At 38.7% G+C, this 23,277-nt stretch overlaps 1 protein-coding gene across 9 annotated transcripts in view; it reads left to right on the top strand.

Moving 5' to 3' along the window:
* Positions 1-23,277, top strand: part of cspg5a (chondroitin sulfate proteoglycan 5a) — a 56,160-nt gene that overhangs the window by 4,127 nt on the left and 28,756 nt on the right. For all 9 annotated transcript variants that reach the window (XM_017309523.1, XM_008430903.2, XM_017309524.1 and 6 more), the window contains exon 2: positions 16,255-17,197. In XM_017309523.1, the coding sequence (XP_017165012.1) occupies positions 16,255-17,197 (943 nt within the window). The remainder of the gene's footprint in view (positions 1-16,254; positions 17,198-23,277) is intronic.

Below are 23,277 nucleotides of genomic sequence, written 5' to 3'. Positions count from 1 at the left end.
CTCCTCTTCTTGTGGCCATTTGTAATCCCCCTCCCTCTGTATGTTTAGAGCTGATGACATGCAGCCGTCCTCCTCCTCCCCATCCCCCATGAGCGGTTGAGGCGGATGGGTTGATGGCTGGACCGAGGAGGATGTCTGCTGCTTGTGTTTGGACAGAAACTCGTGGATGTGTTCTCCTCCTCTCCTCCTCTTCTTCTTCTTCTTCTTCGCGGTGTGTTTGCTCCTCTGTCCTGCTGACACACATATCTGGTTAATCTTTAAGCCAAATCCTCCCTCCATCAGCCCACTAACCCACTCTGTCCCTTTTCATCATAAAGGATATGAAAAAAAAAAAAAAAAAAAGCATAGACAGCAATCATAAAATTTACTCAATCTTGCAGTTCGTGTTCGTAGTCATGAAGAATAGCGATGCACGCGCCGTCTCGGCTTCTTCCTTGTGGTCTCCATGGAAACCGTGCACATCCAGCGGCCAGCAACTCAGTGTGTTCATATCGCTGCCATGATGTGTTTGAGCAGTGAATTTCATTAAGCGGAGAATGTTTGGATTTTGGCACATGCTCACATTTCTGTTCAAACTGGGTGGCTGTGTGCCTGTTGGCTCTGCATGGTGTGTGTGTGTGTGTGTGTGTGTGTGTGTGTGTATGTGTGTGTGTCGAGTACACAAACGGTTTCAAATCAGATGGCCTTATGGGTTTTGTCACATTTTTTTGTGAGATTTTTTTGCGTGGCCACACTCAGATTTTTAAGACATGCTGACATTAACATTGCTTCAGATGAAGCATCACGTTTTCTGATGTTTGCTGCCTAACAGATTTCTATTGTTTTTGCTTTTCTTTGTTATGCCCATATCAAAAAACTGATTTTTATATCAGATAATGATAATCTGAGTAAGATCAAAAGTAGTTTTAAAAGGATAATTTCATTTATCAAGGGAAAAAGCAATTGCCTCCTAAAACTAAAGACTTTTTGTGCGACGCTGCCAGCAGCCACCATCAAGCATTTACGAGTCTTTCTGCTTCGCTGTGGAGGAAATTTGGCTCACTCTCTGCTTCACAGAATTGCTTTAGTTCAACCACAACAGAGCGTGTTTGAGCATGAATGGGATGTTAAAATTCATGCTTCAGCATCACAACTGGATTTAGTGTGGACTTTGACTGGGCCACTCCAAAACATTCATTAGTTTCCTTTTGAACCACTCAGAAATGGACTTGCTGTTGTGCTTTGCATCACATTTTCATACGGACTTCTTTTCTAGACTGTTCTTAAATCTTTCTATTGAGATTTTATCACCTGCTTCGTGTTGTTATTTGTTATATAAAACTTATTAATGTTTAAATATTTTCTTTTGACTTGTTGGATTAATTTACTTGCTTATATTTTGAAAATGGGAAAGTTCCAGCAGTGAGACTCATTGGCAGATGCATTTGGAAAAACCCAACTTTACTAAACTCTACTAAAAATACACTGAGTGATGAATTAAAAGAAACTATACTCACAATAGCGACTAAACAACCGAAACAACTGAGCTAGATGCTTTTTCATTCTGAGATACTTACATGTAAAAAGAAGGAATGATATTTGGATTTACTGTGGATATAATGTGCCTCATTCCAGCACATCTGTTTGTTGGGAAACTTAGTGATCCTAACGCCACTTGCGCTACCGTCCAACCTAGCTCTGCCTGCAGGCCTGCAGACGTAGGTGGCCACAGAAGAGAAGCTGTGGTGTATTTGTTTGAGTGCATGAAGGTGTGTTGTCCTTTTAGTGCAAAGTAAGTACACAGCTCTGCCAAATTAATAAAATAAAATCACAATACACACTTTAAAATGTTGCATTGATATACTCCATATTGTCAAAAGTATTCACTTACATTTACTTGAGTAACGTTTTGGGAAAAAAGGACTTTTTTATTTTTACTTGAGTGATTTTCTTACAAAGCATCACTTCTCTGACTTGAATAAATTCTCTGGTTACTCTGTCCATGTAAATAACTTCACTGAAGGAAGAATAAACGTTTTAACGAAAGAATCACTAGACACAGACGGATACCTGCAGTTTTTGTGAAAGTTTCATCAGTTTTATATAAAACAATTTATTTGGATTTTTTTCTTTTGTCTGATCTTGTCATTTTGTAATTATGTTATTAATATCAATTATTTTCACTTTCGTCTTTAAAGTACCAACATTTCCACATGGCCTTGGTCCTGATTATGTAAATTTTAAATGAATTACATTTTGATCAGCTACTCAATACTCGAGGAGCCTTTTTACCAAATACTTAGCCGTCACATGACAAACATGAATATTTTTCTTCTTGAAAAAAATCCACCAGTTTCATGACTTGCTCGACTGCCTTATTCTAACCTTAAGTGCCTCCTTCTATGTGCTCCTCATCTGGCCTCACTTTATACAGGAGATCCACTCAAAACACTGAGACACTGAGTCAATGCTGCAGAACTAACAGAATCCACCTACATTTGTTTTTCCTTGTCCTGCACCTATGAATTACCACCCACAGCTGGCATTTCTACAGCGATTCAAGCTGCTAATGTTCATTGACGGCTGCTTATGTAATGCTTTGTATGTAAATGGACAAGGTTGTTGCACAAGACAACCTTTCAGTTAGTTTTACAAGTTCACAGACCAAGGATTTTGACAACACAGACAAAACCTGAAAACAAAACATCATTATCAATGCTGTATTCATGAACTCTGCAGTTTAAGAGTCCAATTTTAAGTGTTCTTCTGCTTCATTGTGTCTCTCGCAGCATGTAGGTGTTATTTGTTTTTGCTGCTTTGATTCTTACGTGTAACTTTTATTTTTGTTGCCTGTCCTTCCTGGTGGTCCTCCAGAACTTTTTTCATTGTGGCTCGGAAAAGGAAAAGGTCATGAAACAACCTTCACAGAGTTTCATGAGCATCTCGACAGCTGCGTGCTTCCGTCTAACAGATGAAACATTGTGGGTGTGCTTTTTTAGCAGTGCTGAGTTGGCATTGTTCTCAAACTCTTGATGCCCTTGAGTGGTAATTTACATGTTTCTGGGTTTTACGGGAAGTGAATGTATATGGTAATGGAATACAAAAGGTGAAAAAAAATATGTAAAATGCAAATCTTATCAGTTTAGATGTTTCAATGTCCATGTCCATGTGCCATCTTTTCCCCTCTTCTACGGAAGAGTTTGATTTAATTCATCAGATGCTGCACTGCCTGTGTGTCCTTGTTGAAGCGAGTCATTGAGTTCATGCTCGTGCACGCTTCACTCTCCTCGTCTGGCGGCGCCCGCCCGCTCTCCTCCGCTGTCACATTAGCATTCAGCTCGCTCATCACAGTCGTCTATGAACACAGACACACACACACACACACACGCACACACACACACAAACACCTGTCATGGCAACAGACCACATTTAATAGATAAATAATTAGGCAGACGGGTTTGTTTGGTTTGTTGAATGCAGAGTTATCCTCATTGAGACAACGACATAGAAACTACTTCTACTCTGGTGTTCGAAGGTTCTTGTTATGTAAATATACCAATTAGCAAATACATTTAAAATGAGCTTTTCAAACTGCATTATAGCACTCCTATAACTTTTCTGTTGTTAGAGATGACACATCAAATGTTTTTCTATTATAAATGTTTCACAGATGTCCAAAGTTTAACTAGTAAAACTTAATGGAGTAGCCACACAAGGCTCATCATAGCCATGTACCTCATATTATTATTACTTTTTTCAACTTATATAAACTGTTTTCAAGGGTCAAGCATTTATGAACAGCTCCACACAACTTCAAAGACACAACACAGGAATTAAGTGACATGTTTTTCTCTAATGCTTACAAACTAAGCATACAGGATCAAATATATGGACACAATACTCCTAATGTTGAGTAAAATGGTTCTTACCAAATTGCATATTTCACCACTCTAATTATCCAAACCGTTCATTTAAATTTGTTGTTTTCCTGGCCTAGTGGACCAATTTTCCAAGCATATGTTCATTCATTTTCAATACAGCGCTGCCATGCCACCAAAAGTTTCAAATCACTATGAGAACGCAACTTAATTCAAAAGCTTCATCTTGAGCTTTTGACAAGTTGAATAAAGTTTCCATCTACTTTGTCCAATCCATCTGTGTGACTGGCAGCAAAACAACCCCACAGCATGATCCTAGAAACTTCTGATTAGGTCTGAAATCTGGGTGTTGTGATGAACTCAGATCTGAACCTCCAGGGACACATGAAGACAGTTACAAAGTCAGCCTTCTGTTACCTGAAGAACATTTCTAGGATTAAAGAACTAATGTGTGTGCACTGAATCTTGATGGTTTCTCTTTAAGACCAAATGTGATAATTTCAGTTTTGTTTCTGTTGAGCTATAAAAGTCTGAAAACTGGACGTAACTGGATGCTTCAGCAATGATAAACAAATAGCATCATTGCTTCAGAATGTATAAATAAGCTAACTTTAAGCATCTGGAAGTTTCAATGCTAGGACCATGTGAATGAATGAACCATTTTAAATAACATGTGACCAGAGAGAATAACACCAGATGCTTGTTGAGTGATACAAACAGTATATGGGTGCAACATTTAGTCATATATGGTGCTGTGTATGCATGTATTGTTTGTGTTTAACATGACCAAGACTAGGCTTTGATTTAAATGCATGACCTATTTTAACCAAAGACAGATGGTAACACAACTGCAAATCCATGCAAAGAACGAGACGCCGATTCAGATTCTCCTGCATGATCTGCAGAAGAACATTAATAAAACAAAATCATACAAAGCACAATCAAGTTTGGTCTTTTGTACAGATTTAGTTTTATATCTTGTCTTTACATCAATTGTATGGTTTAGATTGCCCTGTTTTAAAGTAAACACTGTCCTGCAATATGATGAGATTTAGATTTTATTTTCTATTATAGCCAACTTTTTCATGTACAGCTTCACAATGTGGAGAAAGAAATCTTGTAAATATAAATTTACAAGATTTCTTGTGCTCTTTTTGCTGCATTTTTGAGGGCCTCCCTTTCACATATGAATATTTCTAGACAATATTTAGTCACACAGCTGTTGTTTTTAAGGTCATTCTTTGAAGGTTTCGTTCAGACACACCTGCAGTGGTAAACTAGAGAGCAACAAAGATGAGTTTTTTGATGCAACAGAAAGCTGTTTTGCCAGACCATATAAACCACTGTTGTCATGGGGATTGCCATCTATAACGTACACAGTTACATGTAATCGGGCAGAGAAAATATCATCTTTTATGCGCAAACAGAGATCCAAACACATAGCATCTTACTTCCCATTTCACACAAACCTCAATTCTTTAAAGGTAAACACATTATTCTTTGGTGCTTGACTCCATCTGTGAGCGGCGTCTGTAGATATTGTTGAGTTTACAGAGCCGCCCGCATCAGCTCCAATGAGGCCAGCATTGTTTCTATGGCGACACATCCCTTCTCCATCCCACCACCTGTGGAGTCAGAAATGAAAGCTCTTATGTCACAGAGAGTGAGAAAAAAGCAGATGGTGGAGCATCGGAGAACAAGAGCTAATGGAGGGAGAAACGTAGGGAAAGGGAGAAGCAGAGGAATTTTCAAAAATAATGAAGAGGAAAAAGGAGGCACAGAGAACAGATGAAGGAAAGAGAGATCCGCATGAGATGGAGAAAATGTGTTAGAGTGAGACTTGCTGCCAAATGCCGACCTGCACATTTCTTCTTTATGTTGACGTTAATGAGCAGCGTTGAGTAAAGATAAAGCAGCTTTGAGAGCTTTTCATTAGACTGAGTGAATGTGGAAATGAGGAAAAATGATGAGGATGCATGTTCTCTTGAGGTTTAGGTGTTTGGAGCTAAAATCCATCTGAATGGGATAAAGAGGCTTTTATTCAGGTCTTTATCATGTTTTCTTGTCCTATTTATGATCTGCTCAAGTTTCACCAATATAAACATATTTTCATCTGTGCATTAAGCCCAAACATACAATAATGAAGGAAATGTGATCTGGGAAACTGGCTAACTTCTGCTGGGCACTCTTTAAAAGAGGAAAGACAAGGAAACATACCATTTACCTGAGGGAGATGCATGTTTATCTATGTAAATCATAAAACAATCGAATATCATACTTACTCAACTAAACATGTTGATGTCTACATTCAGAGCATCAATTAACACATTTAAGCTTTTCTATAGAAAACAAACTGTTACACTATTGCTATTGTAATTTTGAGGCTTTTTCATAACAAGGAGTTCTAGTATTTGTATACTAAGTGTAAATAAAATGTTACACTTAGTATACATTAATAATGAAATCATTAATTTTCATCTCCAAAGTTATGCGCTATGACTAAGTGTTGGTTTGCGATCAAAAATCAGATAGGATCCAGAAACTGTAGAGCTCTGAATTTTTCTTCATGCAGACCTTCAAACTCTACAATCCAGTTCACAGCATAACATGCATTCAAACAACAAGAGGGAGAATCCCCCTCAGAGCTAAACCACATGGCTTTTAAAGGATTGGCTATTACCAGGACTAATTAAGGGGTGGAGACAACATTTCCATTTCCATGAAGGAAAAAGTCTCATTTGTACTAAATTACATTCTTAGAAAAATAGTCACACAATTGCAATTAACTAACAACTTCAAAACTAAAACAAAAACAACCTGGGCCCAACAAAATCCACAAACATCTCCCCTCTCTCTCAATGGATTTTCCCAGTGAGGCTGATTGAAAACACCTTGTCAGCACGCTTCCATGGCAACACATGACCAGGTGACCTCAAAGAGAAGAGAGAAGGATTACAACAAAATATTAAATAAAGCAAGTTACTTCTGTCAAACAGTACATTTACCAGATAAATTAGAATATGCAAAGTACAAAAAACAGCACCTGTTAGGGACTAACAAACTAACAAACTATTCTCCCTACACTGCAAAAATACAAAATCTTAGCAAGTATTTTTGTCTAGTTTCTAGTGGAGATATCTTATTACACTTGAAATAAGACAAAACTAACCTATAAGCAGCTTTTCATTTAGGTATAATAGTTTGTTTAAGTCAATAATCCTTAAATATGGATAGTTTCACTAGCATATTCTTTCACCTATAACGAGACATTTTTCCTGTCTTACAAGTGAAATAATCTGCCAGTGGAACTTATTTTGATCAAGGTTGAGGAATTATTGACTTGTATTCCACATGTTTTTGTTCCACTATTTTTATTTTTAAAATTTAAGTTAAACCAGAATTACTCAACAATTTTAATCAGAAAACACGTTATGCCCACATAACGTAACGTGTTATAATGTTTAAATGCCACAAGCATTTACACATAAATGGTTCAGAATATTAAAGCGTTTCCTCACCTAGAACTGCCATGTTGTTTCTGCATGAGCCTGTGATCTTTTGTTTGTTTATCGCCAACTGGCTGACCTTTCCCCCGTCCCCACAGTCTGGGTCACCAAGCTGGCCGGAGGACCCTAACTGTCACCACCAATCAGCTTCCTCTTTACAGTTTGTCATGACCAATCAGAGCGCCTCGGGTCTGAGAGAGGTTTAGTGGCTTCCCTTTCGAAAATGATTTGGGTTAAACAAAAAGCCTGGGGAGGGTCGGCGGCACGCCAGGAGAAGCCATTACCCCAAACAGTCACTCTGACACACACACACACACACACACACACACGCACACGCACACGCACACACACACACACACACACACACACACACACACACACACACACACACACACACACACAATTAGGGGCAGCTTAGCTCTTAACATTATGATGATCCACACCCTTCACCAAAGGAGCTGGAAGCCACCCTAATCACCACTGGGTTATGTTGGCAGAAAGACAGCACACATGCTCTCACAAAGCAAACAGAGTGAGGAATCTTCTTATATAACATCGTCCTCTTGTCTCATTCAGGTGGGAGGGGAACAAACAGGGAATCTTTTATTCAGTCTGCTTTGTCTTGTTTTGGTTCTGATCCTGTCTGCCACAATGTCAGCCAGAGTCTGAAATTCAGAATCATGTCAATTCAGGTCAAGTTTGCCTTTACCAAAGCAACCAATTGGGCAAAAGACCCGCAGCATTACTAGTGTGGGTACGGACTTGTGTTTCTACAGTGTCCCCAAGTTGTGTTGCCTCATTTCAGGCTGTGGTTTTTCTAGCAGAAACTCATTACAGGTAGTGATATCCAAAATATGTTCAAAGTGGGCATTTTCTGCAAACTTAAGAGATGTTTGTGGGTGAAAATCCCAGTAGATTAGCAGTTTATATAAACATCAAACAAGCCCATCTGGCACAAACAACCATGCTACGTTCAAAGTTGCCCTTTATTTCCCATTCTGGTGTAGGTTTGAACATCAGCAAGTCATGATTACTACATTCACTCAGTTTCAACCATGACATTTGTATTAAAAAGTAATTAAACAAGTGTATGTAATAAACTGACCCGTAAATATTTTTTTCTCATTCGCAGAAACCCAGACTCTCTTGTTCCGTCATCGTTTGTTTCTTTTGCATCATTTTATCAACAACAGCAGTAACAAAAATCAACACTCTTGTTACAAAATACTAAATGTTCTCAAGTTTAGATCTTCAATTTTTACTTTTTAAAACAGCCAGGGTCAAAATGGGTTTGCTTTGTCTCTGTAAAAGAAAAACAAAAAACAAAAAACTAACAAAACCCCCTCGCAAAGTTTAGTCTTCTGCCTTTGCCTGTCACCTCCACTCATGCTGCCCTCTCTTAATGCTAAGGGAGTTAGCATTTAGTTAGCAATTCTTAAGAGTTGTCTGATTTTAACTGTTTAGTCTGTGATATTTATTGCAGTGGCATGTAGTTCAGAGTCTGCCCACATACAAAGCTGTGTTACCTGAAGTAACTGCAGCTGAAACCATTTAGTCTGATCTGTTGTTGTGAGGTCAGTGTCATTGGTCCGGTCTTGGTCTCAGGGTGTTTCCACACCTGACAGTTCAGTTGACTCGATTTGATTGGGACAAAAATTGCAGTTTTACATTGTCAGATCTCAACTTCTATTAAAATGGACTAAACATGGCTGGTGTGAATGCACCTGTAGTTTTGTCTTTGGTCTTGACTTCATCTAAGGTTAGGTTGTCTTGCCAACAGCATCTTGAACTTTTTACAACAATAGCACACAGGCCTGTGCTGCATATTTTATACTTTAACCACAATGTACCATAAGGTCTGAAAGGTAAACCTCCCGCCTTAACAGTTTCAGAGAGCCACCGTGCTGCTCTAAAATTGGCTGCCCGTCAAAAAAGTTTCTCCTCGTTAATCCAATTAAGCTAACGAGGTGTTGAAACGGAGACAGCTCCACTTAATTGGAGCTCAGCTCAGTGACGCACTGTGAGGATTCTGGCAGAATGACACCACTGAGTTCTCAAAAAAAGCACCTGAGCTCTGATCGCCTGTGCTTTGTAAACAAGCTCGACTGTTGAATTCACAGAGGAGATTAAACAACATGCAGAGGATCCTTGGGCAATCAGTCCACACGGGTGGGGTGTGTGTGTGTGTGTGTGTGTGTGTGTGGAATCAAAGTTATTCCTGTGGGTTTGTGAATGTTTTCACATTGTTTTACAGTAATTACTTCTGTACTGTGAATGGATGTTTCCCTGTCTCTGTACTCAATATGTTTCATTCAGTAATGCCAATTAATATTAATAATACGTTGTCTCACATAATAAAAAGCTTCATGATGCAAAATTGGTCAATAAAGTGCATCATTAAGATTCATTTGCATATTATCTTAGCATGGAAAGATGTAATTACAGTCACTCCTTTTTTTGCTGGCTGTTTAGACATAAGTTTAAAAATATGTAAATGGAACAAAAATCACAGTAGGACCTACAAAGATGTAAAATAATAATTAGTGGACATTTGCATGCTGAGACTGGGTTCAAGTTATATCTGAAAATTAACACAACAGCGACTGAAATATAATATCTTGGATTTTGCAATTTCCAGTCTCTCCAAAATGAAAAAGAGAAAAAGTCCTGCATTCGAGTCAAACTATACATAAAAACCTGTTTGTTGATATAATAGCTTCTGAGTTGTGTTGTTTTGGGTATCCAGATGTGATGAGATTTGCCTTATGTGTCCACAAAAGTCACAGGAGTCCAGACAAAAAGCAGCATCTTTTAGCAACAATTACCCTTTGAACCAGGATGGTGCTGTAATTTAATCAAACTGAGGGAATGTGTCCTCTGAGTGCAGATAAAAGATCTCTGGGTTATGATTCATTCCTGGCAGCTGACAGACTGTCACAGTGAAAGCTAAAGTCAGAAAGTCTATCAGAGGCCATGAAAGACTCCTCTTCTTTCTGCCTTCAGTCTCTCTCACCATCTTTTCCCATCAATCACAGCAAATGTCACCTACTCCCTCTCTTTATCTTTCTGTCTCTATTCTTTGCTGTCTCTGTGTCATTATGCTCCTCTTCTCCCCATCGCTCATCTCCACCTCTTCCCATCATAATCTGTCATCACTCTCTAATGTATGGGAGACTTTCCTACACTAACTTACAATCCCTGGTAGTTTTGCTCTCATCTAACTGGTTCCGGTTGCAGCATGAGGAGCAGAAGTGAAATTGGTACATCACTTTTAGTCGCACATTAAAACCAGAACTTTTTTTGGCTTCAATATTCAGTTCCTAATGGAGAAACAAGCATGTGTTGACTGATAAAGTTGTATTTATACATGTTAGAGTTAAAAAGAATATGTTTTTGTGTTTTATCTCCTGGCTGCTCAGCTGATGCATTAAACAGCAGTGGATTGTGAGGCTGCTGGATAGATTAACATCGAGTTGAACCCAAAATATTTTCAATAAACTCACATTTTTCCTGCCATTTTTTTTTTTGCACAGATAGCCCACTGGATGATAGTAACAACAAGAAAATAGTTACATGCTAATGTAGTGATAAATCTTTTAGGCAAGACTTTGACCAAGACCTTCCTTATAAAAGTCTCATCTTAACAGTATTTCTCATCTATGGAACAGATCTTTCCCCAACCGAAGCATAAACGTAAACTAAAAGCATATATCCAGTTTAAACTTAACGACTGCAGTGTAATTTTAGTGATGCGCCCTAAAAGCCTCCTAAATGTCACAATTAATCCAAAGTGCTTATGTCCTTTCACTGGCTCAGAGTTTAATGTTCCTCTGAACGCCTTGAGATATGAGGAAGTTTTCAACAGAATTTCATTTCATTAGTACAAATGTTTTTATTAGCAGGTTTTGCACGCTGTAAAACCAGTTTTTACCAAATTAAATCTTTATTACCATTTAGAAGTAAACCAAATTAGCATCTTCAGCATCTTAAAAGATGTTTTAAAACATAACTATAAATGCCTTGGATCTTTGTTGCTCTTTTTTGATGGTTTTTTGATATTATCTGATTTATTTTTTTCAAACAGGTTTTTAAAACAAAAACCAAGCACATTCAGTAGGACAGAGAAAACGTGTACATACATAGCCAAGAACAAAATAATTAGTTTACCACTACTTCTGTTAGAAAAGGAGTAGGAAGAAGTGGGCACTTATTTAATCCTCCCCCTTATCTAAATTTAATGAAATATATTACTTGTTTATTTTAAAGAATCTACATATAAGATATTTGTCATTGCTTTGTCTTTTATGAGTAACATTTTTGTTAAGTTGTTATGTCACTTTGCCATCTCAAAATGATAAAATTCTTAGCAGCTAATTCCTGTGTATAGGAATTTCATCCAATTTGATCATTTTGATGATGGCATTTGACAAAAGAAGATGATTACTGCTTGCTTCATAATTGCTGACTGTGTTGTGTTTTTATGGTGCACAGCACTTTAATTGCCTTGTTGCTGAAATGGGATATAGAAATAAACTTGGCTATATAGACTGTAACTTGTGACTGGCAAGGGAAATGGGAAAATAAACTGCAGTTAAAGAGGCTCAAAAAGCTGTGCTGGTTTTGTTTTTCCACATCATTCTCTCCAGAACATGCATTCATAACTTTAGTGAAGGTTGTACCCAGTGAGTTGCCCCTGCATTGACAAACATATTATCAAGACTAAACTTAACAGCAGTCAGCAATGATCCTCACATATGCTGTTAGGAGGAGGTTATCAAACAAAGCTTCTTATGGGACCAGCAGTGCATTTGCAGCTCACAGCAGGAGATCATGATGGCTTGAACCCCCAACCACTGGTTACTTTTTGCCCATCTGAAACAGGAACTTCTAATTTTTACTTTTGCTCATATGTTGGATGGTTTATTTTGTGGGTATAATGATCTTTTTTTATGTTAAACATCAGTCAAACAGATTTTATTGCAGACAGAAATGAAGCTAATAACATAGATTAACATAGCTATTAACATTAATAGCTATGTTAATAGCTATCTATTAACATAGCTATTAATGTTAATAGCTATGTTAATAGCTATGTTAATAGCTATGTTAATAGCTATTAACATAGCTATTAATGCTAATAGCTATGTTAACATTATTAATACTATAATGTTATAGTATTAATATAGTTTTCTGTTCTTTAGACATTGAATAATGAAGTTGGAACAGTTAGTGTAAAAATATGTTTTATAGATTTTTTGTTGCAGTCTGTCCAATTTGGTGCCTCAGTTGGATTGAGTTTGTTGTGCCAAGTTAAAAAAGTGAGTTGTTGAAGTAATAGCTAACTTTCCCTTATTGTTTTTTTTTTTTTACCAAATCTGTCTTGACACTACAAGGTAGCCCGACCCACTACAGTGTTTATTCAAGCTGTCGAGTCTATGAAACCTTAGCTAAACATCCGTTTAGCTCTTTTGGTTCTGCTCACTAACACAGAAAAAATAAACTCAAGTTATTAATATGTAGCCTAAAATTAGGCTTACGTTTGCTCAAAGTAAACATTCCTAACGGACCTTTCGGTAGATATTTATTTTTGCATAAATCCAGCCCCTGAGTGGAATTGGCAAAAAATAAATAAGTACAATAAATAAGCCTGTCAGAAGACAAATTATATGATTTTTTGGCAGTTTGTGTTTAAAAAAGGTGAAATAGAGAAGCGTTAACTGCTGAAGTTAATTATGACCTGGTTTTAGGCAGAGAAATTGGAACTAAAAGAGTACAAGAATCAACATCCAGACCAAGGCTGATGTTCACAGGGTTTCTACCCTTGGAGCACAAGAAGCTGATTAGCTCAGCGTGATAGAGAAAAACTCTTTAAACCTACAAATTTATGTTTAAAGCCAACTCACAGGAGGTCCTTGATTTTATTTTCTTGCCAGTCGAGGTAAATCCTTCCTGCTGAGATGTGTACAGAATGTTCACAAATAAAGAAACATGTTCAAAGATCCTCCAGATGATTAATATGAAACCATAAAATCCAAATAGGCTTATTGGCTGCTAAATGTGTAGTTTGGTAAATTATTGTGTCTCGAATGCAAACATTTTTAATGTTTTCATTAGAACAAATGAGGATGTTTTGCTAACTGAGGCTATCCATAAAGTACAACAAAAAAAACACAACAAACAAAAAAAACGAATGGAAAGTCAAACCTAGATCTTCATTCGGTTGACATGAATTCTGGTCTGGTTCGAATGCATGTGTGAACGTCAAGCAGATGCTCCAAAAGCAGAGCATTCTGGGTAAATACAACCAAAGTCGCTCTAGCGGGAGAAATATATCATAAAATCCTCCACCTGCTAAAATCTGACTCTATTTTTCTTTGCATTTCATGAAGAAGGAAGTTGCTCTCATGTCTTCTTCTGGGATTTTTATGTTGTTTCCTTCAGTGGTTCTTGGTGCGGCGCCACCACTGGACAAGTTGAGAAACAGGTCTTTCTAAGTGTTTGATTTGTTTGACACTGTGCAGCGTGAAGCAAACAGTACCAGCTGAGTTACGCTGCGATTCTGACTGGACTACGAGTTGTGAAAACAACTGGGGACCATTGTTACAGTTATATCTGTTGATGATCAGTTTATTTGGTGTTATCTATTCTTATTTAGGTTACAGCTCTCCTACATCTGTCCAGACATTGTTTTGTCTGAGTCTCTCTGAGATCATCAGCCCCCATCCCTAAAGTGAACCCCAAAATCCATTCCCTCTTCAAACCAGTAATCCCTAATCCCAGATACACGCCATTGAAGTACATTAGTGAATTATTCCTTTAATCCAGAAGTGGGAGCGACCCTAAAAGCTGCTTTTTTGTTTGCATGGGTCCCCGAGCCGCCATCAGATGAAGTAATCAACTGGAGGATACAGCCAATTGTGTGTCATTTTAATTTGTTTCATCCCCCAGAAGTAATCTGCAAGAGTTTAAAGCAAGAAGTAACAATGTGGCAAACCAGGGGATGCTTGACAAGGAGGTGTTTTAAAGAAAGAATCACAATGAATGACATAACATAACAGTTTCCTGTAATGTTTATGTTTTAGTGTTGTGTTAAATTACTCTTAGTTTTGTTGTTTTGCTTTTCATTTTCAGATTTTAGACTTGTCTTCTAATCAGAGATTATGAAAAAATGCTAAGGTTTTTTTGTTTTTGTACCATTTAAAAAACCATCATGAACTTTTTATGATGGTTTAAATCATAATCAAAAATAATTGAGTGAAATTTTGTTTGTAGGCTGTTTTTCCATGTTTTCTTTATTAGAACAGTTTGCTCTGGGTATTAGAGGATTTAGATTATATTGAAATCATTCATTCATTTTAAGCTTCTGGTTCCCAGATTTCATTTTTCATTTATAATTATTTTTCAGTATCTGTTATACTCTGCAGACATAAAGACATTTCTGGTGTCACATATGTTAATCTTTCAGTGTTTTTAGTTCCTAGGAAAATTTGACAGTGAATTTTTAGATAAAACTCAGGGGTTTTGATGGTGTAAGGGTTGCATTTGTATTATTATTATTATTATTATTATTATTATTATTATTATTATTATTATTATTATTATTTATTGTATAACAGAGTTTCACATTATTTCGTGACAGATTTCTATACAGATTTGACGTTACACATTTTTGACTAGTTCTGATTTCTTTTCATGAGCAAACAAATACTTTTTTTCTAGCTTTTCTTCCATAAGTGACCATTAATTATAAATAACTAATTACCACTCATGGCAGAAGAGAAATAATTAAGCATTATATAAAACAAAGACAAAATGATTATGGAGTTGGGGTTTTATGCTGTCTTTAGTAGCAGTTTCCACATCCAGCCTGGTGCATAACAGACAGAGACTGAAAGATAAAATGGTAAAAAGAAACAACTTTGCTGTTTTTTATTCTGGCTTCCTGTTATCTGGTGAAATTCTTACTCTCTGACTATCACTTACTTGCAGTATAAGTGAACTACATACATGTTTGTACTTTCTGTAGAGGATACAGTTTCTTTTTCAAATGCCTTCTTAAATCTAAACACAGCTGATAACAAAAATCAGTAACTGATTCCTCCTCCCAAAGTAACAGCTTCCACACTGCAAACTGTTGTTAGTTCTTTCTTGCGGTATGTTCACTGATTGGTAAAAGAACCATCTCTGATTTCTTAAAGCATCTCTAATGATGTGGTGGGCTATAGTGGACCTCTCACTTGGCAAACATTGCCATCAAGGCAGCATCTTTTTCTGGACGGTGCCAGACTTTGTTCTCTGCACGTCCCAGCAGCACAGCTTTATAGGAGCAGAGTGTGGGTGCTTTCATGGTGCAACTCCAATCCAGCTTTCTCTCTTCTTTTAAAAATGTATGAAGCATCCTTAAGAATAGAAGCAGACAGAACCCAGACCACCCGTTGAGCTGCTGAGAGTTTTTTATTTGGCAAGAACACAGTTGGATTCGTCTCCGAAAACTGCAGCAATGCGCCTTTAGTTCCCACACGATTAAAAAGAATAATTGAAAATAGGGCACGTGTAAGTGTGCTGTCCTTTTGTTCCACTTTGTCTTTAACCATGTAGTTGAAGTTAAGAACTACAATTATTTTCTGTAGTTGACACAAACAACTTTTGTTAGAATAAATCAAAATCAGTGTGAATTTTGTTGCATTTAGAAATCTTCACAAATCTTCCTGTCAAGATTGAATTTATAAGGTGGGATTTGTACAAGCTGACAAGTCTTTAACATAGTGAAACAATAGGCAGCTCTAATTATTTACAAACCAAAAAAAAAAAAAAACTTTTGACATTGTGCTTCATGGTGTAAGTATTTTTTTTGTCAAACAATACTAAAAGACTTTTTTCTCTCTTTGCAGGGATGGTTCTTGGTGTAAATGCTACTGAGCCAGACAATAAAGTCAATACCACTTCTCCAGTCATCGAAGAGGAGGACGGCCCTGTAAAGGTTAATGATGTCATGGCAACAGTAACCGGGATGAGCACCTCTGCCACTTCTGCTCCGACCGGCTCCGTGACCCAGAGGGCGGGTCGTATGCCTCGCGACGACAAGGACGACGCTGAGAGCAGCGGCATGTTTCCTGCTCCCACGGTGGAGAAAGTGAGCGTGGCAGCGACGCCCCAGATCATCCCCGATTCGGCTGAGACGGATCTTCTGTTGCCTGGCAACCCACTCAGAGAGGACGTCGTGAAAGGAGAGGAAGAAGGGGATGAAGAGGAGGAGGGTCTGCCACATACCGACCCACCTTGGATCCATGTCAAGGAAACTGCCATGTTTGACCTGGACCACCTCACCACCACTACTGCCCCGCCAGCAGCTGCCACCCACCCCTCCAACCTGGACGTCCTTCACGTGGACTTCTTTGATCCATCCTCTCGTGGGCGTAACCTTAACCTCGCCCCTCCCTCTCCATCATCTCTGGCCCACGAGCTGCAAGGCGCAGAGGCAACTTCCTGGGCAATGCCAGAAAACTACGACTACCTTACACCCTATGACGACGGCATGACTACCACTGTTGACGAGTACAGCTACAGCACCACAACCGATGCCTATGAGACCGAGGAAGACCTCAGAGAGGCTGCGGGGTCTCCTGCTCGCTCCAGGCCTCGGGTCCCTGGGTCTGGATCCTTCATCCCTGGGGGACCATATCCTGGTGCTGCACCTAACGTTTCGCCTAATGGGTGCAGAGTGGGCTACCAGCTGATCAATGGAAGCTGCCGCTCTGCCTGTGAGATGCAGCCCAACTATTGCCTCAACGGAGGACAGTGCTACCAGCTGGATGGCGAGGAGATTTTCTGCAGGTACAAAACTCACCTTGTTTAATTTATTCACAAATGTATACTTTTTTAAAAAAAAGAATGTATTTTCCAGACACAATCAAGAAACTATTACTTTCAGTTGGTATAAAAATACTGTATGTCTCAAACATAACTTCAAAGGAATTTGATTTCTCATTTTAACACATTGAAATTAGTCCTCTGTCTCTTTAAGAAGCTCCTTCTCTGACACTCTGTCTTCAGCACATCACCACAAAAATGCTTCACATTTGCAACTTTTCTTAGGAAAGTTGTAAATGAGAAGTTTGCATGAGGAGCTCAGCATATGCACACCAGGTGTTTGCTTAATGATGGTGCCACTAATTTGGAGGAGCTAAGTGGGGAAGGTGCGAAGGAAGCATTTAGGAATCCTAGAAAGATTAACAAATATGCATGAAAGAATCAAAGCAGCGCTCCAAGTATGTTTGGGATGAGGGAATATAATTATAGCATGATGTAAAGCTCAAGAGAGTTGATTTTAGATATTACCCCACCCACACCCCCAGTGTTTTCAAATTGTCCATGAACAGTCCAGTTCTTTTATGAACCCAGGGTTCAGTAGAGTCACTGCAGTAAAAAGTTACTGTTAAATTAAGAGAACAATTGATAAAAATATGCTGTGATCAGAGATTGCATTCAGATCTACTCTATGCTTAGCCAACACACTTAGTGGTTTTTATACTTTCATTTGGTTCTCAGCTTCTTCTAAAAACAACCCAGGCACTTTAAAAAACCCTCCATCCATTTTTGTGATTAAGTTAATTGTTGAGTCACATTTGACAGGCACTGCGCCGTTACCTAGCAACCCTAACCAAGCCCTGCCCCGTTACCTAGCAACCCAAGCAGTGGAGCTCCAGCACCTTTGCTCAGCTGGTTTCACTGCTGTATTTGCTGTACAATGGCTGCTGGGAAAGAGAAATGTTTTGTTGTTGACTTATCATTGAGAAACCACTTGCTGCATTCTTGTTGGTTTTCAGAAATATACGGTTGTATAATTTTGTATTTGTTTGCAGCCATTTTCACGTGTGAGTGTAAACATTGAGAAGGGGGTGTGGCCAGCAGCAGCTTATTTTGATTTAAAGTGGCCCTGAAACAGCTTGTTCTGAAAGGAGCTCAAAATAGGCAAAACTGACCAGACTGAAATCTCATTATCAAAGAATTTGGTACAAAAAATGTAATGAACATGTTTTGTGAAGCCCATAGACCTATCCTAACATGTAAAAGGAAGCAGAATAGGTCACCTTTAACAATGAGAGTGTGTCTGTGGAGTCTTGAGTCAGGATTAGAGCTGCTGCAGATTGGGGGGGAAGGTGATATCTGCTGCCAGTGATTTCTAATACTCTGATTGTGACTACTGAGGGGCTGCTGTCCTGAATTTGCATTTAATGAAAGGACAGTCTGTACTGAAAGTCTTCTTTTGTCAGCATCAGGTTAGAAAATGATTGGTTTGAGCTTGAAAATATTAGAAAATTAGATTTGCTGTACATTTAAACACAGAAGACAGTGACAGGCCCTATCAGATTAAAAGATGATTTAGAATGCAATTCCCATAATCATAAAATGGATGAACCAACCAATCACTGAAGGAAGATTTCCAATTAGTGAGCAGCTGCAAAGATTACCATGCAGATTTATGCAGAATGGCAAGCAGCTTCCTGACTGGAACAGATGATACTGATATTAATTAGTTCACACGTCTATGCAATTCTCTCACAAATTCAAAAAGCACTGAATTAAAATAAAATGCTGCGAAGACAAATATCCCTGAGAGGTCAGATCTACCAGCAATAAAAGAACAAAGTCAAGGATTTATGACCTCAGGGGACCTCAAGTCAGAGGACAACAGGACTAAGAGATTTATCTCCTGTTGTGGACACGACCTTCATCCTATAGCTGTCCTTTTAACCCCAAGCTCTGCATGTCAGAAGACAGCATTTCTATCATAAGCTGAGTTGATTTGATGCGATTATTTTTGCTTTATGCAGTTTCTGAAGGATTACACTGAGTGGCGTCTGCCAGCCTGTCACCCCTGAGTGTGAGTCTGGCTGTGTCTTTCCAGGTGCATTAAATTTGTACCTGAAGGTTGGAATTTCTTACTTCTAACCTGGAAAATTTGAATTGCTCACACTGGAAAAACACGAAATCTTATCAAGTATTTTGATGTCATTTCTAGTGCAAATATCTTAGTACACTTAAAATAAGACAAAACTAACTTACAAGTATAACTTTTCAGCAAGATATAGGAGCTTGTTTTACGTCAATAATTCTATAATATTCATCAGAAAAAGCATTAGATTCTCTGGCAGATTATTTCACTTATAACAAGACATTTTCCCATATTAAAAGGGAAAATGGGCTTCCACAGATGGGTCTAAAACTCACACGAACATGGATGGGAGAAAATCCATAATTTGGAGGAATTAACAGCTACAGCTCCATGTTCACTATCATAAGCTTCATAAGATCATAAGATTCACAAACCCTATCATAAAGATCAATCCACTGTTGTATTAATACTCGTGTTGAAGATGCAAAAAAAGACTAAAACACACTGAAAACTGTAGAGAGTAAAAGAAACATCCATCTATTTTCTTTACACCCTTGTCCCTCAGTGGGGTCAGGAGTGGTGCTGGTGTCCATCTCCAGCTAACGTTCCAGGCGAGAGGCGGGGTCACCCTGGACAGGTCGCCAGTATGTTGCAGGGCAACACAGAGACACACAGGACAAACAACCATGCACACACACACACACACACACCCCCCCACACACACACACACACACACACACCTAGGGACAATTTGGAGAGACCAATTAACCTGACAGTCATGTTTTTGGACTGGGAGGAAACCGGAGTACCTGGAGAAAACCCACGCATGCACAGGGAGAACATGCAAACTCCATGCAGAAAGACCGGGAATCGAACCCAGAACCTTCTTGCTGCAAAGCAACAGCTCTACCAACTGCGCCACTGTGCAACCCATAAAAGAAACAATGAATATTTTATTCTTAACAGAAAACATGCAGTAATTATAAAAAACAAAGCAGTGTCCATGATATTTAGAGCACATTTGGGGTGTCTGTCAGCAGTTAGTAGCAGTGATGAGCCTCCTGAGAGTGAGTCAGAGAGATACTGAGAGGCATTTGACTTCTGGGCAAGAGCAAGATATGGGTCAATGGAGCGCTGGCACAGATGCTGACCAATATGGTCCTCTGTGGATGAAGCCATGATTGCATGTAGGATTACACGTGACTTGGGTTAGTATGTGAAGCATTGATTTGATTTATTCCTCATTTTCATTTTGTTTTGTGCTTGTGTATGTGTGTGTGTGTTTGTATTTGTTGGCATTTGCAGCTTAACTTAAGCTGCTTCGTTAGCATGAGATAAATGTTTGAACTGCTGTTTATGACCTTAGACCAGCTCACTGTAACTCTTTAGTACAGTGCGCTCCACTCTTATATAATAACAAAACGTCCTCAGATTTGAGCTTTGTTCTCAAATTCAGCTTGAGAATTGTGCTGTAGATGTACCAAATTAAACTGAAACACAAATTGTTGTAGATTCAGCCCTTTATCTGTTATGTAAAATAATGCAGGGATGTAAACATCATTTTCATTTTGGGCTATATCAAGATCATGAGTGTTCTCAAAAACTGTTAAAATATTAATAAGTATCTGTGTCTCCATTTGATAAGCACATCTTAAAATTTAACAATTGTTTTTGTGATTTTTTTTGCAATAAGAATCACTGATTTAGAAATATTTGCAAGAAATTTTGTGATATTTGCGCTGTAAGATAAATGTGACCTTTTGTTATTCGTTATATCGATTATAGACAATAACTACCCCTCAAGTCAGGCTGAGGCAACAATATACAGTCATGGCCAAAAGTTTTGAGAATGACACAAATATTACATTTTCACATGATCTGCTGCCCTCTGGTTTTCATGTGTGTATGTCAGATGTTTTCATCACATACAGAAATACAATTGCAATCATATTATGAGTAACAAAAGCTTTTATTGACAGTTAGAATGAGTTAAGGCAGCAAGTCAATATTTGCAGTGTTGACCCCTCTTCTTCAGGACCTCTGCAATTCTCCCTGGCATGCYCTCAATCAACTTCTGGACCAAATCCTGACTGATAGCAGTCCATTCTTGCACAATCAAGGCTTGCATTTTGTCAGAATTCCTAGGTTTTTGTTTGTCCACCTGTCTCTTGATGATTGACCACAAGTTTTCAATGGGATTAAGATCTGGGGAGTTTCCAGGCCATGGACCCAAAAGCTCTCTGTTTTGTTCCCTGAGTCAGTTAGTTATCACCTTTGCTTTATAGCAAGGTGCTCCTTCATGCTGGAAAAGGTATTGTTCATCACCAAACTGCTCTTGGACGGTTGGGAGAAGTTGCTCTCGGAGGACATTCTGGTACCATTCTTTATTCATGGCTGTGTTTTTAGGCAAGACTGTGAGAGAGCCGACTCCCTTGACTGAGAAGCAACCCCACACATGAATGGTTTCAGGATGCTTCACAGTTGGCATGAGACTAGCCTGGTGGTAGCGCTCACCTCGTCTTCTCCGAACAAGCTGTTTTCCAGTTGTCCCAAACAATCGGAAAGGGGATTCATCAGAGAAAATGACTTCACCCCAGTCCTCAGCAGTCCACTCCCTGTACTTTTTGCAGAATATCAGTCTGTCCCTGATGTTTTTCCTGGAGAGAAGTGGCTTCTTTGCTGCCCTCCTTGAGACCAGGCCTTGCTCCAAGAGTCTCCGCCTCACAGTGCGTGCAGATGCACTCATACCTGCCTGCTGCCATTCCTGAGCAAGCTCTGCACTGCTGGTAGCCCGATCTCGCAGCTGAAACACTTTGAAGAGACGGTCCTGGCGCTTGCTGGTCTTTCTTGGGCGCCCTGGAGCCTTTTTGGCAACAATGGAACCTCTCTCCTAGAAGTTCTTGATGATGCGATAGATTGTTGACTGAGGTGCAATCTTTCTAGCTGCGATACTCTTTCTAGCTGCGATACTCGTCCCTGTTAGGCCATTTTTGTGCTGCGCAATGATGACTGCATGTGTTTCTTTAGAGATAACCATGGTTCACAGAAGAGAGACAATGATGCCAAGCACCAGCCTCTTTTTAAAGTGTCCAGTGGTGTCATTCTTACTTAATCATGACAGATTGATCTCCAGCCCCGTCCTCATCAACACCCACACCTGTGTTAATGGAGCAATCACTGAAACGATGTTAGCTGGTCCTTTCAAGGCAGGGCTGCAATGGAGTTGAAATGTGTTTTGGGGGATAAAGTTTGTTTTCTAGGCAAATATTGACTTTGCAATTAATTGCTGTTAAGCTGATCACTCTTTATAACATTCTGGAGTATATGCAAATTGCCATTATAAAAACTGAAGCACTTTGTAAATATTAACATTTGACTCATTCTCAAAACAAACAAACAAAAAAAAAAGCCATGACTGTAGTAGAAGTAAGAAATACTGCCACCTGCAGGTGGGAGTTAACATGACCAAACCCAATGTTTTTGACCATTTTTGTGAAAAATATGCAATAAACTCACAATTATGCATCAGCTTGAAAAAGTGTAGGAATCTGTTGGTTTTATGTGAATTGTCGGAATCACAAAATGTTGACTGATAAGTTAATGTTTAAGCACACTACTTTCATCTTGGAGCTTCTATATATTGATGTGATTCTCACACATAAAAAGACAGATTTGGCCCCTGGGCCTTGAGTTTAACACATGTTCCTTACTGTCTCTTTCATACATAAAATACAGATGTTGGTTTATTGTAGGAGTGAATTTTATCCAGGTAAATTGGAATTTATAAGAAAATGGAGAGACAAATTGAAATGTATGTCTAAGTGTCACTGTAGATTGATTTAATATTGTCATACCCTGAAATGGAAAATAGAGAGCTGCACAATATACTGTTCCATATACTTTGTCAGCACAGAGAGCTTTGAAGTTGACCAACAGGAGAAAAGATTACTCTTATTGTAGCTCACCAGACTCGTCTTCATTTCTCCTTCCCTGTTTTCCAATTTACATCTCAAAGAGT

This window comes from Poecilia reticulata, linkage group LG16 (genome assembly GCF_000633615.1).
Source record: "Poecilia reticulata strain Guanapo linkage group LG16, Guppy_female_1.0+MT, whole genome shotgun sequence".
Taxonomy (NCBI): Eukaryota; Metazoa; Chordata; class Actinopteri; order Cyprinodontiformes; family Poeciliidae; genus Poecilia; species Poecilia reticulata.
This window is presented reverse-complemented; position numbering and strand designations above follow the sequence as displayed.